Source organism: Heterostelium album (assembly GCF_000004825.1).
Source record: "Heterostelium album PN500 unplaced genomic scaffold PPL_scaffold9, whole genome shotgun sequence".
Taxonomy (NCBI): Eukaryota; Evosea; class Eumycetozoa; order Acytosteliales; family Acytosteliaceae; genus Heterostelium; species Heterostelium album.
Genome location: NW_008805071.1, coordinates 853,603 through 870,346, shown reverse-complemented (window position 1 = coordinate 870,346; position 16,744 = coordinate 853,603). Strand labels below are relative to the sequence as shown.

At 30.8% G+C, this 16,744-nt stretch overlaps 9 protein-coding genes across 9 annotated transcripts; 5 read left to right on the top strand and 4 right to left on the bottom strand.

Moving 5' to 3' along the window:
- Positions 1-170: 170 nt before the first annotated feature.
- On the bottom strand, positions 171-578 carry PPL_08865 (co-chaperone GroES family protein; the record flags this gene model as incomplete). Its single annotated transcript, XM_020579666.1, has 3 exons — positions 171-375; positions 441-459; positions 569-578. 3 exons carry the CDS (start codon positions 576-578, stop codon positions 171-173), a joined length of 234 nt encoding a protein of 77 aa, XP_020430341.1.
- Positions 579-863: 285 nt separating this feature from the next.
- bxdc2 (brix domain-containing protein) lies at positions 864-2,014 on the top strand (the record flags this gene model as incomplete). The annotated part of the gene is made up of 3 exons (XM_020579665.1): positions 864-1,293; positions 1,409-1,779; positions 1,862-2,014. The coding sequence occupies 3 exons, from the start codon at positions 864-866 to the stop codon at positions 2,012-2,014; spliced, it is 954 nt and encodes a 317-aa protein (XP_020430340.1).
- A 138-nt stretch (positions 2,015-2,152) lies between these two features.
- On the bottom strand, positions 2,153-2,519 carry PPL_08863 (uncharacterized protein; the record flags this gene model as incomplete). Its single annotated transcript, XM_020579664.1, has 2 exons — positions 2,153-2,280; positions 2,474-2,519. 2 exons carry the CDS (start codon positions 2,517-2,519, stop codon positions 2,153-2,155), a joined length of 174 nt encoding a protein of 57 aa, XP_020430339.1.
- A 297-nt stretch (positions 2,520-2,816) lies between these two features.
- tgrI2 (IPT/TIG domain-containing protein) lies at positions 2,817-5,680 on the top strand (the record flags this gene model as incomplete). Its single annotated transcript, XM_020579663.1, has 5 exons — positions 2,817-2,871; positions 3,464-3,961; positions 4,027-4,275; positions 4,362-5,186; positions 5,256-5,680. The coding sequence occupies 5 exons, from the start codon at positions 2,817-2,819 to the stop codon at positions 5,678-5,680; spliced, it is 2,052 nt and encodes a 683-aa protein (XP_020430338.1).
- A 75-nt stretch (positions 5,681-5,755) lies between these two features.
- PPL_08861 (uncharacterized protein) lies at positions 5,756-7,565 on the bottom strand (the record flags this gene model as incomplete). The annotated part of the gene is made up of 4 exons (XM_020579662.1): positions 5,756-5,806; positions 5,856-6,449; positions 6,535-7,017; positions 7,125-7,565. 4 exons carry the CDS (start codon positions 7,563-7,565, stop codon positions 5,756-5,758), a joined length of 1,569 nt encoding a protein of 522 aa, XP_020430337.1.
- Positions 7,566-8,824: 1,259 nt separating this feature from the next.
- PPL_08860 (uncharacterized protein) lies at positions 8,825-9,363 on the top strand (the record flags this gene model as incomplete). The annotated part of the gene is made up of 2 exons (XM_020579661.1): positions 8,825-9,147; positions 9,264-9,363. The coding sequence occupies 2 exons, from the start codon at positions 8,825-8,827 to the stop codon at positions 9,361-9,363; spliced, it is 423 nt and encodes a 140-aa protein (XP_020430336.1).
- A 255-nt stretch (positions 9,364-9,618) lies between these two features.
- On the bottom strand, positions 9,619-10,558 carry sf3b4 (splicing factor 3B subunit 4; the record flags this gene model as incomplete). The annotated part of the gene is made up of 3 exons (XM_020579660.1): positions 9,619-9,990; positions 10,066-10,188; positions 10,295-10,558. The coding sequence occupies 3 exons, from the start codon at positions 10,556-10,558 to the stop codon at positions 9,619-9,621; spliced, it is 759 nt and encodes a 252-aa protein (XP_020430335.1).
- Positions 10,559-10,822: 264 nt separating this feature from the next.
- On the top strand, positions 10,823-12,931 carry PPL_08858 (RluA family pseudouridine synthase; the record flags this gene model as incomplete). The annotated part of the gene is made up of 1 exon (XM_020579659.1): positions 10,823-12,931. One exon carries the CDS (start codon positions 10,823-10,825, stop codon positions 12,929-12,931), a length of 2,109 nt encoding a protein of 702 aa, XP_020430334.1.
- Positions 12,932-13,479: 548 nt separating this feature from the next.
- PPL_08857 (uncharacterized protein) lies at positions 13,480-16,039 on the top strand (the record flags this gene model as incomplete). Its single annotated transcript, XM_020579658.1, has 6 exons — positions 13,480-14,130; positions 14,255-14,523; positions 14,632-14,826; positions 15,073-15,671; positions 15,738-15,894; positions 15,967-16,039. 6 exons carry the CDS (start codon positions 13,480-13,482, stop codon positions 16,037-16,039), a joined length of 1,944 nt encoding a protein of 647 aa, XP_020430333.1.
- Between the last annotated feature and the right edge of the window lie 705 nt (positions 16,040-16,744).

Below are 16,744 nucleotides of genomic sequence, written 5' to 3'. Positions count from 1 at the left end.
TTGAGAATCACATGAAATCTACATTGGAATAGCTATTGATGTTGTTCTCTTCCAAAATGATGTTTTTGCCTCTGCCAATTATCTATCTATTAAAAAAAGATTTCTCTGTTTCCATTTTTTTAGTTATATTGCTTTTTTATTTTTGTTGTATTTATATATTGTAGATCTATTTATTTATTCTCGATGATTCCCATTATATCGTGTTCATTGAGTAAATAGTAGGTTTTATCTTCGATTGGGATGACTTGTGTCTTGGCATTTGGTGAAATCAAAACGGTGTCACCGGCTTGTACGATGGTTCCAGTGAATGTTCCGTCTGGTTTGTATGCACCTGTACCAACAGAGATGACACGAGCGTGATTTGATGGTCCCTTGCTTTGTGGCAAACAAAATACCACCTGCTGTTTGTGTTGGTCCAGACAAACGTTCAACTAAAACACGATCCAACAATGGAATGAACTTTTTAAACTAATATATATTATCATTGTATTATTTCAAATTTAAACAAATATTAGTTAAATCATAGTTCTCATAACTAAAATATTCAAATATATATATATATATATACCTACAGACATCTTTATATAATATATTTAATTAAAAAAAAAAATAATCAAACTGATCAAATCAATTAGTTTATCATGTTCAAAATCAGTTCAAAAAATCATGCACACTTGACACCCACACAATCAATGTCTCATCCAAAATTTCGTTTTTTCCTTTTTTTTTTTTTATTATTTTTAATTTTTTTCTTTTTTTATTTTTATTTTGACGAACGACTCTTTTTTTTGATAATAAATAACTAAAATTATTATTTTTTTTTATTATATTAAAAATTTATATTATTTATATATTATTAGAGAATGAAAGAATCAATAAAAAGAAAGATTGCCGAAGAGGATTCAAAAAGAGAGAAAAATGAAAACAATAATAAAAGTGTAAAGAAACAAAAGAATGAAAATAATAAGAGTACAAGCAGAGTTGCTGCAGCAACTACACCACAAGTTAAGGAAGATGATAGTATATTTATAAAGAAGCGTGTTCTCGTTATGTCTACACGTGGTATCAGTCCAAAGAATAGACATCTTATGGGTGACCTCTTGGATCTCATCCCACACTCCAAGAAGGAGTCAAAGTTGGACGATCGTAAGTCACTCTCACTCATCAACGAGTCCTGTGAGATGAAGAGTTGCAACTATGCCATTCTCTTTGACTCTCGTAAGCATACCGATCTCTATCTCTGGATGGCCAAGACACCACTAGGTCCAACCATCAAATTCGGTGTTTCAAATGGTAAGTAAATTTTTTTCAAAAGTTAAGTTTTCGATTATTATTTTGAGATATTAATATTAAAACAATTTATAATTTATAATTTATTTAATTTTTATTATTATTATCAAATATGTAGTTCATACATTGGAAGAATTACAAATGACAGGTAATTGTTTGAAAGGAAGTAGACCATTTTTACATTTCGATGCAACATTCGATGGACAACCACACCTTCAGTTGGCAAAGGAGTTGTTGACACAGATCTTCAGTACTCCAAAGGGACACGTAAAGAGTAAGCCATTCTTTGATCATGTATTCGCATTCTTTTATCAAGACGGTCGTATTTGGTTCCGTAACTACCAGATCTCCGACCACGAGTTCAAGAAACAAGAGCGTCTTCTCACTGAGATCGGTCCAAGAATGATTCTCCACATTTCAAAGATTTTCTCTGGTGGTTTCGGTGGTCAAGTATTATATAGTAATCCAGAGTTTGTTTCACCAAATGATGTATGTTTTTAATCAAATCAAATCAATCAATCTATTCATCAATTAATTATTAATCAACCTTTACTTTACTTTTAACTTTTAGAATCGTATGAACCAAAAGACATTAAAAGCAAACAAGTATGTCAAGAAAATTCAATCTAGAAAGGTTTCAGAAGAAAGACATAACAGCGCATTTATTGAGCCATCTGAAGTTGAAAGATTATTTGATGAAGACTATCACGGACTTGAACAATAGAATTAATATTTGTCTAATAAAATAAGCTATCAATAGAAACAAAGCACAAAAAAAAAAAAAACAAAACCAGTTATTATAACTTTTAATAATTGAGATGATAATAAGTATATTTATAGAAATCTAGCGATCTAACAATTATTATTCAGATAACAAATGATTTTGATGTTGTAGTTGATGTTGTTGTCGTTGCTGGAGGTGATCAGTTAATTTATCTACAGTCATTGAGTTAAGCGATAGGTATTGGTAATCAATGTATTTCTCGTGTTCTATGAATTCAAAAAAGTTCAAAATTTAATAGATGATAAAATGGGAACCTTCTTGCCTGTCTAGTTTAAAGATAAAATTGTTTTATTAATATATAACAATGGTCTTATTATGAAGTAAAGTTTAATTTATAAATATATAAACAAAAAGTTACTATATATAATTCAAAACAAAAAGGAGATTTTTTCTATTAACCAGTGTGATCTTTAAAGAATGTTGTTTTTGTGTCAGTTGTTACCATAATATCGGATATATTATTACTGTTGGTAACCATCACTATTACTATATGTATAATATGCTTAATTAATAAATCTATCAAACAAACAACACACACCACATATCAAATCAAACAAACACACTTTTTTTTTTTTACACAATCCAATAAGATGATGTTTGTTGTTTGTTTTTTTGTTTCAAGTTGGTGGTACACAAAAAAATTTCAATTTTTTATTTATACTGGTTTAAACATAATCATTGATATTAAGTTATCAGTATATAAATATGGTTATTTATGAAAGGTTAAATAAGGGGGTGAAACATGAAGGAGTTGATATCAAACAATAATTGTTTATCTTTGCTTGATATGATTATTAGTTAATAGTAATATTTTTATGATCTCATTCATTAGTTTGCATTTTACAAACTTTTGATTCACAAGTAATGTAAATTTTGATTGATGGTTGAAATTTGACATTGAAAGATTGAGTGAGCAATAGAAAGAGTGCGTTAGTAAGTAAAAAATGAAAGAAGTCACTCTTTTGAGGGAGTCATAACATTGTTACTTTCAAAAAAAGTTAACACTTGATACTTGGTGAAAATCTAAAAAAAGGAAATATTGTTAGCATTCACTTTTTGTTTTCAATCAAGAAAATTGACAACAATATAACCTACTACAAATCAACTTTTATTTTTTTAAAATATAGTTATATTGTTTCAATCTATATTTAAATCATTTTGTTCAAAAAGCAAATCTAATCAAAAATTAATATTAATAATTTAAATAATTTTATGTAATAGACTTATCATTATTATTGTTTAATCATTTTATCTCTTTTTTCCAATTTTATATTTTATTATATAATTTGTTGTTCCTAATAAAGAAAAAAACAAAAATGTCATTGATTTATCTAAATAAAATAAAATATTCATTTTTGGTATTATTTATTTTATATAATATTATTTTAGTAAATGGTGATGTTAGCGTTAGTAATATAGTTTATGATAATGGATTTGCCTATATTTATGGAAATGGATTCCAGGTTGATAGTAACAATATGTATATTGGAAACAAAAAGATTCCAGCAACGGATTATACAGTTTTCAACTCGACATGTATAAAACTATCTTTTTCCTATTCTTCATCAGATACAAGCATTATAGTTCAAGGAGCTGTTTTCACTTGGAATCCAATCTTCATTGATAATGTTTCAAATTTCAAAACAGAAGGTGGTTCAATTACAGTCAGTGGAAATTACCTTCAGGATTTGAATGCTGACAATCTAAACTATATTGTTTTAAGCAATTCACCTAGATTTTATAACACTATCTCAAATTCAAATATTTCAATGACAATGAATGTTTTCAATGTTCCAAATTCATTTTTAAATACAATAGCTGGTGGAAATATTCCTTTAATAATTAGTATTAGAAATAAAAATATAACAGATACTTGGGGATTCATTGGTAAGTAGAAATTTTAAAAACATAATATTAATAAATAAAAAAATTCTAATTTAATAAATATTTAGAACCAACTATTACAAATGTAAATATGAGTTCCAACTCTATTACTATAACCGGAGATAGTTTTGGAACAGTTCCAAGTAATGTAATAGTCACTGTCGATGATTTTACTATTCAAACTGTTTCAGTAACAAACCACACTCAAATTATTGCAGATTCTAGTAGTTTACCTTCTGGATATTTCAATATTGCTGGACAAAAGAATATCGGAATTAAATTAAAGAATTATAGTGATTCATATATAATTAATATAAGTATGTATCTTTTTTTTTTTTAAAAAAAAAGTTGGATTATCTTGAAAATTTTAATTCTAATTTAATTTTTTTATCAAATTTTTTAGGACCAATTCCTAAATCAGTAACATCAGTATCAAGTGATAAAGGTGGTATAATTACAGTATCTGGTGATTTGTTTAACCAACTTAGATCGAATGGAGCACAAACAACTAGGTCTATCACAGTTGGTCCATTTTCATGTGACAACACTCAACCATTGTTTTTAAATAGCAATGCTTTTACATGTGTGATGCCACCATTGAAATCTTCTTCGGATGAAGGTTTGAATCTACCAGTTTCAATCACTATTGATGATGCCGAATCCACAGTCTCTATTTCATTTAGCTATGATATCCCAAGAGTAGAGAGTATCCAACAATTTGGAAATCTTATTTCTGTAAGGGGATCACGTTTGTACTCTCCACTTTCAAACGATTCGAAAGTAGTGATCAATGCTACCTCTTACACTCCTCAGTCTATAAGAGTAGATAATACAACAATGTTCAATGATATCACCAAAGTTGACAGCAGAATCTTCATTTTGGATTTACCAATCGATCAGAACTTGTTGGGTGGATCATACTTGGGCTATACCACCATCCATAAAGGAATACTCAGATCCAACGAAGTGCCGTTCGTTATCAAACCTGATATTGGTACAATTACCTTCCCTCCTACCAAGGGTGGTTTAATATCTATAAACGGTGCACTCTTTAGAAATCCTATCAATGTAACATTAGATAACAAAATCAGCAAAACTCCTTGTACCAATGCAACACTTTTCAGCACCAATTTAATTACTTGCAATCTTGCACCAGGCTCTGGAAAGAATATTTCTATATTAGTTACTGTAAATAATTTAACTTTAAACTCAATGATTAGTTACCAACGTATGTAGAAACAATTAGATTGATAATAATTTGAATACTAATAGTTGTTTTTTGTTCTTAACATAATAGCACCATTGGTAATTAGTGCTACCTCAGTTACACAGTCAGGTGGATTTGTTACAATCTTTGGTGAGAATTTCAGTCCTGAAAATCTTGATGTGTTAATCAATGGTACCAGTTGTTCAACTGCACCAACCTGTTTGTCGGATACTATGATTCTATGTCCACTCTCCAGCGATGTAATAACCAACCAGTTTAACTTTGATGGCTACGTCCCTGTATCTGTTTTTGTGAATGGGCAAGTAGATACCAAGAGTGTTTTCAAAGTGGAATCTGTCTCTGGTACAAGCCGATTCAATTACCTTCCGATTATATTACCAATTGGAATTATAACGGTTCTCTTTATCGTAGGAACAACAGTTGTTCTGACATACATTAAAATCAAAAAGTATCGACAATTGAAAGCTGTAATGAAATTTATAAATTCAGACTAAAGCCAAACCTGTTTAACCAACCTAACAATATATACATTTATAAAAAAAAAACAAACAATAAGATTGTGAATAAAATTATATAATTTTCGAAAAATTCTTGGCAAATCCTGATTTACTATTTCTTAACTATTGAACTAATTTATTGTTGTATCAGATTATTTCTCTATTTCTTTACAATATCGAATTTCAACTTTGTTTTTCCAATTTTAATTTTATCACCAACCTCCAGAATGTGACGATCGATAAGCTTACGATTTACTTTGGTTCCATGACCGGAACCCATATCCAATAAAACACAACCATTCTCACTCACTTCGATCTTACAGTGAGTTCTAGACACCAGTTTATCCTCTACAACTATATTACAAGAATCGGAACGACCGACAGTGTTGGAACCCAACGATAGTTTGGAAACCTTTGGCTTTGATCCCGGTGCTGCACTGTGTGGCACGTAGGTGAGTGTCGGTACAAACTTCTTACCGAGTCCACTGAACTGTGCCTTTGGTGGTGTACCGCTAATACCACTAATCTGGTTACCCAGCGGAATGATTCCAATCTCGCCATTCTCTGACAGTGCTTGTCTCGGTCTGCCAGACTTTGAACACTCGAGTGCATCCACCCAATCGTCCATCGCAATCTGGTGTTTCGCTTTCAGAATAAACACAGACAAAGGTGTCGATAATTTAAATGAATATTGTAAATCCGATGAAATCGATGTATCACATCTAGATATATCTGTATATTTCAATGTAATAACTCCTTGTGGTGGCTAATTGTGAATGAAAATGAAAATGCGATGTTAGATAAGTTTGTTGTTGAATAACTATTGATTGGTTGATTGATCGATAACATACCAACTTTGAAGATTTATAAAAGTACAAGCATTGATTTAGTAATGCGAAATAATATTGTTTCCATGTGATTTCACCTGTATTTTCATCGTCTTCCATCATCAATAGGTTTCCTGTTTTCTCCTTCTTTGCTTTACCGATGATATGTGTTGATTTATTATCGATCTCTGCGAGCAACAAGAGTAAACGATCGAGCTCCAACTCTGTCTTTTTCTCAAACAATGGGAATACCTCTTGGAATGCTTCGAAACGCTCGTTGTAGTCATCGGCTGACAATGTATTCTTTGCCAATTTCTGCATCACAAAATTCCAACGCTCGAAATCCTCGTTGTTACACGCACAGAATGAATCGATTCTCTTGAAGGAGAACACCTGGAACATGTAGTTACTGAATTCCGGTGTTTTCATATCAATGATATTCTTTTCTCCCAAGACGATCGGTGGTGATACAAATGAAATAGAAATAATTCCTTTTGGTTTCTTTGACTATAAATATATTAATATTAATATTTAGATATGATGTCAATAATCAATTATCTTTTTCTCTTTCTTTTCCAACTATTAGTTTAATTATTAAGTTAAGATATTCTTACAGTTTTAGATTTATAATAATATAAATTATTTCCATTCAATGCGAAATAATAACGTTTCCAACCGGAGGAGAATCGTTTCTTCTTGAGTAGTTCACCTTCGATCGAACAGACTGGACCATCTAGCTCTACAAAAGTCCAGGGTCTTTCGATGACCGAGAGCAGGTATGAGATACGACGATCGACATCCGAGTGCTTATCAGAGATCTGTTTGATGTCGGTGTTGGCACGAGTTCTTCGCTTCTCATCGAACATTTTCAAAATGGTCTCCTGAGTTCCACTGCTGTGACTTCCACCGATCGTAGGCATATGATTCACGCTATTCTTTCTCTGAGCTCCACCACCGTTGCTATCCAACGAGTTCTTCTGAGCGAATTCATTTCCCAATAAATTGATTTCTTCATCGGAATCGGAATCCGATATATCTACTAATCTACCAAACATCTATATTTCCTCTATCTATTTTTATAAATCAAGTATCGAATCGAATAGATCTATTGATGATGATAGATATTGATTGTTAAATTAGTAATGAAATAAATTACTATCTTTTTTGTTTTTTTTTTTGTATCAGCAATATTTGTTATTTTTTGTTGATTTTTAGTGATTTTTATTTTTGTGTGTTGTTGGTTGATGATTATTTATTACACACAAATCAGCTGATTAGTATTTGATTTCAAATGGGTAATCACACACCTTATTTTACAATATAAAAAAAAAGTTAACTGATTTTCAAAAACGATTGTTATTATTGATAGATAAATTATACTAAACTAAAGTTATTTATTATTTAATTGTTTTTTTATTTTTGGATTGATTCATGGTTGGTCCATAAACAGCTTTCTTTTTTTTTTTTTTTTTTGTAATATAATTTTTCATTTTTTTTATAAAACCCAAAAAAAAAAAAAAAACAACAGTTTTTATTGAGAATCAAAAATAGATCATTTGGTTTTTGTGTGCTTTAAAATGAGATCGAGATCTTTTTAGTTCATGGAATTATCAAAATATCACAATTTATTATTATTTATTTATTTTATTATTTTTTGACATAAAGAAAATTAGGACTTTAACTGGTTTCATAATTTCTTACACAAAATTATTATTATTTTTTTTTACAAAATAAAAACAAATGAATCATTCATATAATTTCCATTGTTATGTTTTTCAGATATTTAGGCGTTCGTTGAATTGAATGAACTTTGCAATAAGATTGTAGTACCACAATGGCAAACGTCACTTTCTACACTTTATTTGGTTATTCTATGGTTCACCCTTTTCCAAAAAGCTGATGATTTTTCTACATTATTTAAATAATTTTATTTGAACAAAAATAATAAACAGTAATAAGAACATTCATAGAACTTCAAAAAGTAATGGTTTTATTAAAAATAAAATAAAAATGAATGCAAATAAAAAATGAAAAACATATTTTTTATTGTTATAGTTATAAAATTGAAAATTTCTTATTTATTGTTATCTGATTATCTATCATTATGTTGATGATGCATTGCATAATCGTCGTCATAATTATTGTGTAAATTTAAATTATATGAAAAATCGATAAAATTTAATTAAAATTTTTTAAAGTTCATTGCGTCTTGTCTAAACAATTAATTATTACCCACTTGTTAGATTATTGTTTGTGTTGTGTTTTCTAGTGTTTTGTTTAAGAAAATAAATAATATATAATAATAATCAATAAAATGAATCAAATTAAAGATTACTTTTCAAATTGGTTTGGATCTGAAGAGGCAGAGATTACCGGTGAGATTCCATCACCGCAATGGGAGATCAGTGGAGAGAACTTTTCATTGGATGGTCCAATACCTGTTGATGCTAGCAGCGAAGATAAATATATATGTAGATGTGGTCAGTCAAAGAACTATCCTTATTGCGACAACTCTCATCTCAGCTACAATCAGAACAACGGTACAAACATAGGCCCACTGAAAATCAATCAAGAGAAAGACAGAGTTGTTTACGTATGTCGATGTGGTCACTCAAAAGAAAGACCTTTTTGTGGTATGTGTTTTGTTCATTCAATTTTACATTTAAATAAGCTTTAAACTAACATATGTTTCAATTCTATCATAATCTAAACATACAACAAGATGGTTCACATACAAAATTAAAATATATAAGGAATAAGAATGATCATGAGAATGTTATAGATTATGTATTTGTTGTTATGGTATTTACTACTTTTGCGATCTTTGGTGCAAAAGCATATGAAACTCATTAAAAACAAAACAAAAGAAAAACTTAATTATTAATAAAAAGTATAATCTAAAAACAACCATATTGTTATGTTATGTTATTTATATTATTATTTTAATGTTCTTTTATACAATAATAATAATAGTAACTATTAAAAATTACTATTATTTATTTGATATTTTTTCTTTTTATTTCTTTTTTTTTTTGTTTTCTTTTAGTTTTATGTATGTATATATCTAGTTTGTTTGTTTGTTTGTTTTGCTTGTTTTAATGTTTTTTATCATTGGTGGAATGAAGGTGGTGGTGGTGGCATTATACCTGGTGGTGGTGGTGGAGGTTGTTGTTGTAGTTGTTGTGCTAGCATTGGTGGAGGTGGTGGGAATGATGGATTTACACCGTATGGCATGTTGGCAGGTGCACCCTGTTGAGCAAACGCTGGTATTCCTCTCTGTTTACCTGCAGCGATAAGACGTTCTGCATGACCACCGTGTTTCTCTGTTGAGTCTTTCTTTCTGGCGTAGGTCACAGAGATCGGTTTGTTACACAAGAACTGACCGTTCATCGCCTCTATCGCCATATCTGAACTTGTAAAATTATCATATGAAACGAATCCAAATCCTTTTGAAACTCCAGATGATGTATCTCTCATAATCTTTCAATTAGTTAGTTAAGTTACGTTAGTTAGAAAAAAAAAAACAGATCTAAACAACAAATGAACATAACATACCTTTGGAGGTTGTATAATAGTACCAAATTGACAAAATGTATCGTGTAGTAGTTTCTCATCGACTTCACCATCTAGATTACCAATGAACAAGTTCGCACCGACATCAATCTTATCTTTATTTCCCTATATAGTATTATAATATTTTATGAGTAATGTTTTAAAAGAATAAGTTAGTAAATAAGATAAGATCGAGATTAATGATGATGATGATTGTTGATGATAATCTTACTTTTTTCAATTTCAAAGGTCTACCAAATAACTTTACATAATTCATAATTCTCATTACATAGTCTGCGTCAGCTTCACTTTGAAATTCAATATATGCTCTACCGGAATGTTGTTGTGTCAGTTTGTCTTTTGGCATGAATACCTTTACTACTGGTGCAGCTTGTATCATCAGTTCCCAGAGTAACGACTCTGTCACCTGAGGATCTAAATCACGAACCTGTATACAAGCATCCAAGTTTCTTTCTTGAGGTATATTAGATGACATTATTAACTAACTAACTATATATATTAAAACTGATTGAACTTGATTGACAACCAATTCAAATCAATTAAAATTAAAGTGATGAGAAGATCCTACTCATTCATGAAAAATTTTAAAAAATCGAGTATTTTTAAAATTTCTTGAATTGGTTGTTAAATGACACTCGTTTTATTTGACAGTCAAAGTCTGTGTTAACCTTTCAATCAGATCAGATCAAGTTATATGCTTAACAAATCGATCAATCGGATCGGTCGATAAAACAAAATAATGTTAAGAATTATTAATAATAATATTACAACTAATAGTAATAATATATTTAAATCTATCATTGGATTAGCCAGTAATAGTAACAGTAATAGTAGTTTACATAATGGATTAGGTTATAATATTAGTAAATATTTTAATTATAATAATATTAGTAATAGTAATAATAGTAATAATATAAATTCAATATTATCAACTACAGTATTATTTAATAGATCTAATAATAATAGTATATTTAATAATGGTTTTAGAAGTGATGATAATTATAATGATAGTGGTGATGTTGGTGTTAGATATTATGCATTTAGAAAGAGAGAATCAAAGAAAAAGTTAAATAAGATAAAGAGTAATGATAATAATAGGGATAGAGGTGCAAAGCGACAGCCTAAACAAAGACCAAAGTTACAATCAATGAAAGTATCGAGAGATCTAGATACACAAGAGAAACTCATTGAAGACAAGATGAATGAACTCGAGGATAGAATCACTGAAAATAAAAAGTCATCAAGATCAAGAAAATCAAATAGCAATAATAATAATGATTCGGACGAGAATATCAAATCAAATAAACCATCAACATCATATAAACCAAGAAGAGGAAGAGTAAAGATTAGTTTTGATTTCTTAAATGAAAAGAATGAGAGTGAGCAACAACAACCAGAACAAGAACAAGTAGAAGATGTTTTATTGGAGGGAGAAGTAGATGAAGAGAATCAATTGAATATAAAGAATCAAGAAGTTTTAATTCCAAAAGTACCAAGAAAATCTAAAATTATTTCAACAACAACTTCAACAACCTCAACAACTGCAACACCAACAACTTCAAAAACTAAAAAAGAAAAGATTAAAAAAGAAAAAGATGAAGTTGATAATGATGATGATGATGATGAAGACGATGAACCAAATCAAGTTCAATTAATTCTGGAAAGTAGAAAGAAAGAAGAGAATTCAGTTTTATGTGATGATGGAAAATCTGTTGCTACAAAGGTGGTTGAAGATCTAGATGGAATGCGTGTAGATCGTTGGGTTTCCAATCATTATCCGGTGATTACACATTCACTACTTTGTAAATGGATTAGAAGCAACAAGATATCGGTCAGTGATTCGTTGAATGGCGAAAGAAAACAGGTGGAGTTGAACGATCGTTTGGTCACTGGACAATGGGTCAACGTGCCGATGAAGGCGCTGAAAGAACAACGATTGGCAGACCGCAAAGAACCAACGAAATACGCCAGACTCAGCGATGAGGAGATCAAAGAGATTCGTGACTCTGTGCTCTACAAGGACGACCAGCTGTTGATCATCAACAAACCACAGGGTCTGTCGGTGCAGGGTGGAACTGGCCTGAAGAAACATCTCGATATGATGATGTCGCATCTGAAGTTTGAGCTGGAAGAAGCACCACGATTGTGTCACCGTTTGGATCGAGAAACCAGTGGAATATTAATTCTGGCGAGAACGCGCAAGGCTGCCACTGCAATGGCTGACAAATTCGAGATGAAGCTGAAGCGACGAACAACCAGACAAGACAGAGACAAGAAGGATAAACAAAAGAAAGATGGTAGTGGTAGTGGTAGTAGTAGTAAGAAAGATAAAGATAGAAGTGGTGGTGAAGACGAAGAGCTGAGAGATGACAACGGTATTAGAAAGACGTATTGGGCGTTGCTGACATCGACACCCAATCCAAAGGAGGGTCGTATACGTGCGCCTCTCAAGAAGGTGGTGCAGGATGGCGAGGAGATGGTGATTGCTACCAAGGAAACAGGTGATGGAGCGAAACTAGCGATTACAGAGTACAAGGTGGTAGAGAGTTCGCTGACCAACGCATCGTTTGTCTCTTTGTGGCCAGAGACTGGAAGAACACATCAACTCAGAGTTCATTGTGCATCGATTCTGAGCTCACCGATTGTCGGTGACAAGAAATACGGAAAGAACGACTCCGTTGCATTCCAAAGTGTACTTGGTAAGAAGATACCACTGCACCTTCACGCCAGAAGAGTAGAGTTTTTCCATCCAGAGACCAACAAAAAGATTGATGTCGTTGCACCATTGCCTAAAAACCTTGAAAACTCATGGGATATGCTTGGTTTTACTGCTCATGATACAAAATAATAAATATACATATGATGTATTAAATAATCAACATATTTCTATAAACAACATTATTTCTATTAACAACAACAACTTCAACAACAGCAAAGTCAGATGATCATTGGAGATCACTTAGATCATTCCAAGTTTTACAGTTGTCGAACGATGCATTAATACAAGGTATTATAGATGGTATTGAAGTTGTTGTCAATAACAACAGCAACAATTCTATAATCAATCTAAACAACCTACAGCCTACATAGGTCCAAACAGAGATCTGAAGAATTTTCAATAATCTCGATATCTTTTTTACTGATACCATATATATATAATTTAAAAAGAATAAACTATCTTTACTTTATCTCGATATACTACACTACTGTGCCGGTTCTAAATTGATAAACATAATTAAATTCAATGAATTATCTCTTGATAGGAACCAAAAAAAAAAAATTAATCTAAACGATCTTTTTTTATCATTAATGATTTTTTTTTTTAGATTTTTTATTACATTTCATCTGTTTGAAAGATTTTAGAACACAGTTAGTTGTTTATCTATTTTTACATAAATGGCAAAGAAATCAAAAAAGAAGAATAGTAGTGGTAGTTCTACGAATGTTTCAAACAACAAAAACAACAGTAACAGCAATAATAATAATATAAACGGCAATGTTACTTTATCCAACAATGCTTCGACAACATCAACGACACCACCTTTATTATCATCTTTTGAAAAGTTTATAAATGTAGACAGTTCACATTTCACTGGTAACAACAACAGTAACAATAACAATAGTAATTATAGTAGTAATAATAGTAATATTTATGATAATAATAATAATAATAGCGATATGAATAGTAATGATAGTAATCAACCATCACATATACAACAACATATTCAAAAACAACAGAACAGTCATAAGATCAATAAGATACTCGGTATGCAACTGTCGGACAATGATATAGCGATGCTAGAGACAACCATTCTCAAGATAAAAACGAGTTCACAAACAAAGAACTATTTGAAACTACAACAAGAGTTGAAACCACCACACGAAACCGTGATATGTTCGATGCGACTCGCCAATAATGAATATTACAACGAACGATACACACAAGCCGTGGAATATTATAACACTGCAATACAATTAGCTTCTCAACATCCACCTTTTATAGTATCAATATTATTAAATAGAGCAATAACTAAATTAAGATTACAAGTAAGTAATAATAATAATAATAATAATAATAATAATAATCATGTCACGACAAACTAAACTAAAGTTTATCTTTATAAAAGAATAATATTAACACTAACTAACTAACATGAATGTTATCGTATAGGAATATAAAAAATCAATACTTGATTGTACATTAGCACTATCGATACAACCAAACTGTATTAAAGCATATATATGTAGAGCATACGGTTATTTCTTTACGAAAGAGTTTAAAAAGGCATTCTCCGATCACTATATGGCTGTACATATAATACCGCCTTGTATACCACTTCGAAAAGCAATGAGATTATCACATCGATCACGTCTGCTATGGCAAACTGTTAAATTAGAGACATTACCACCTAATCTAAGATATGCACAACCTTACAAAGGGTATGTATGATGTTTGTTTTGAATTTCATTGAATTAAAATAGATAGTTTTATTAACTGTAATAATTATGCTATCTTGATTGTTGTTGTTGTTGTTATTGCTGTTATAGTATACAATTGGATTGGCTAAGCGATTTTAATATATTGGCAATCGAGGAGGAACCATGTAGAATGCATCTACTCACTAACTTTATAAACAGCCAGATCGAAAAGTCACAGAAAACCAAAGAGAAACCGACTCAGATGCCATCGTTGATACCCGCCGGTGAATCGTTCTACGGCAATCTATGGTCAGAGTTCGAAGAGTATCATTCACAGATGAAAAGTAACATTAGCGAGTCACTCTCATCGAAACAGAAACTACTAGGAAACTCTGACTTTCAGAGTAGAGACTACATCTCCGCCGTCGGTCACTACACGAAAGCAATTAAATTGAATCCAGAGTAAGTAAACAGAAAACAAAACACAAAACAACGTATATATTACATCTACTAATAATAACTTATATCTATGTGTTGTATCTTTAGAGATCCATTTTATTATTCGAATAGAGGTATTTCATTTTTAAAGTTGGATAGATACTTGGAAGCCATTACCGATTGTTCGGTTTCCATTGAGAAGCAACCGTCTGTCAAGGGAATGAAAGCATATCTGAGAAGAGGTGCTGGCTACTCGGCGATCGGTGAGTACAGTGCCGCCGAGAAGGATTTCCGTGCTGCTCTCAAGTACGAGCCGGATAGCCTGGAGGTCTTGCTCGGACTGGAGAAGACACTGAAGCTCCGCGAACAAGAAATGAGAAAGACAATCATTGACAATCCAAGCAACGTAGATCTATTGCAGACACTGAAACTATTGCAAGTGGAAATCGAACAACTCGCAACCAAGATTGCACCCTCTAAAAATGCTGAACAGAAATCATCATCGTCATCGTCATCGTCATCCTCATTATCATCATCAACCTCATCATCACCTCTATCAACATCATCTTCACAAGTAGTCAATAGCAACAACAACAACAATAACAACAACCAGAACAGCAATAATAACAATTCTACTAATCTCAATACAAGTGGCAACAAAATCAATGTCAATATCTCTGTTCCATCAGATAAAAAGCCAAGAGTACCATTTTACAAACCTTTTACAAGTGGTAAGTGTAGCTAGCAATCATTTATAATAACAAAATCAATCGAACTAACCTGTTTTACATTACCAGCACATATGGCAGAGAAACATGAAATGTTGGAATATTTTACAAATTTAATCAACAAGAGAATTGGACATCTACCAACTTCGTACTTAGGTAGAGCAGAGGTACATCTTCAACTTGATTTGTTAAAGAACGCCTTAGATGACTACGAGAAGGGATTAGAGTAAGTTGTACTACTAAAACAGTCAATCTAAACAATAACAATACTAATTTGGTTTTTTTTTTTCATAATTAGGATTGAACCAAAGAATATAGACTTATTAAATCGTTATAAATATGTACAGGGATTATCAAAAAGCGCTTTATAAATAATATAACATTAAATGTTATAACAAATAAATAAAATAAAAAACAATCAAACATCTTCTTTGTTTGTTTCCCGCCAAAAACTTCAGAATCACCACAAAAACAACTTGCAAACACTTTATTTTTTTATTTTTTAATCTAAACAATACAATGCTGCTTAATTAGTATTAGTGGCATCACCAATCAAATCGTTAATCATATATTTATCTATAATTTCACTTATAATTTATTTTATTTTATTTTATTTTATTTTATTTTATTTTTGTTTTAACATGTATATTTTAAAAAAAAAGATAATAAAACATTCAACTACCTATTTATTATTTATTTACTTATTAACAGTTCACTTCACTTACACCAATAATTAGAAATATTCTTCATTGAAATAGATAATAATATAGTTTTTAGAATTTTTAGAATGTTTTTTTTTAGTTTTAGTTGTTGTTGTGACTTTTGCCCCAAAAGCCAATCTCCTCTGCTTTGATATGTAATAATAATACAAAGGCTTCCAATAGTTTGGTTGCAAATAACATATCAAAGTAGATTGTTTCTTGTTTGGGCTAATTGATTTGCTATAATTTTCATTGTGAAAGGAAACTTAGCACCAAGCCACACACAAAGTATTAGAAATTTGGTTTTGGGGGAAGTTTATTTTTTTGCTCAACCTTCCAAAATATATTTTTGATCGATTCCACGATCGCAAACTT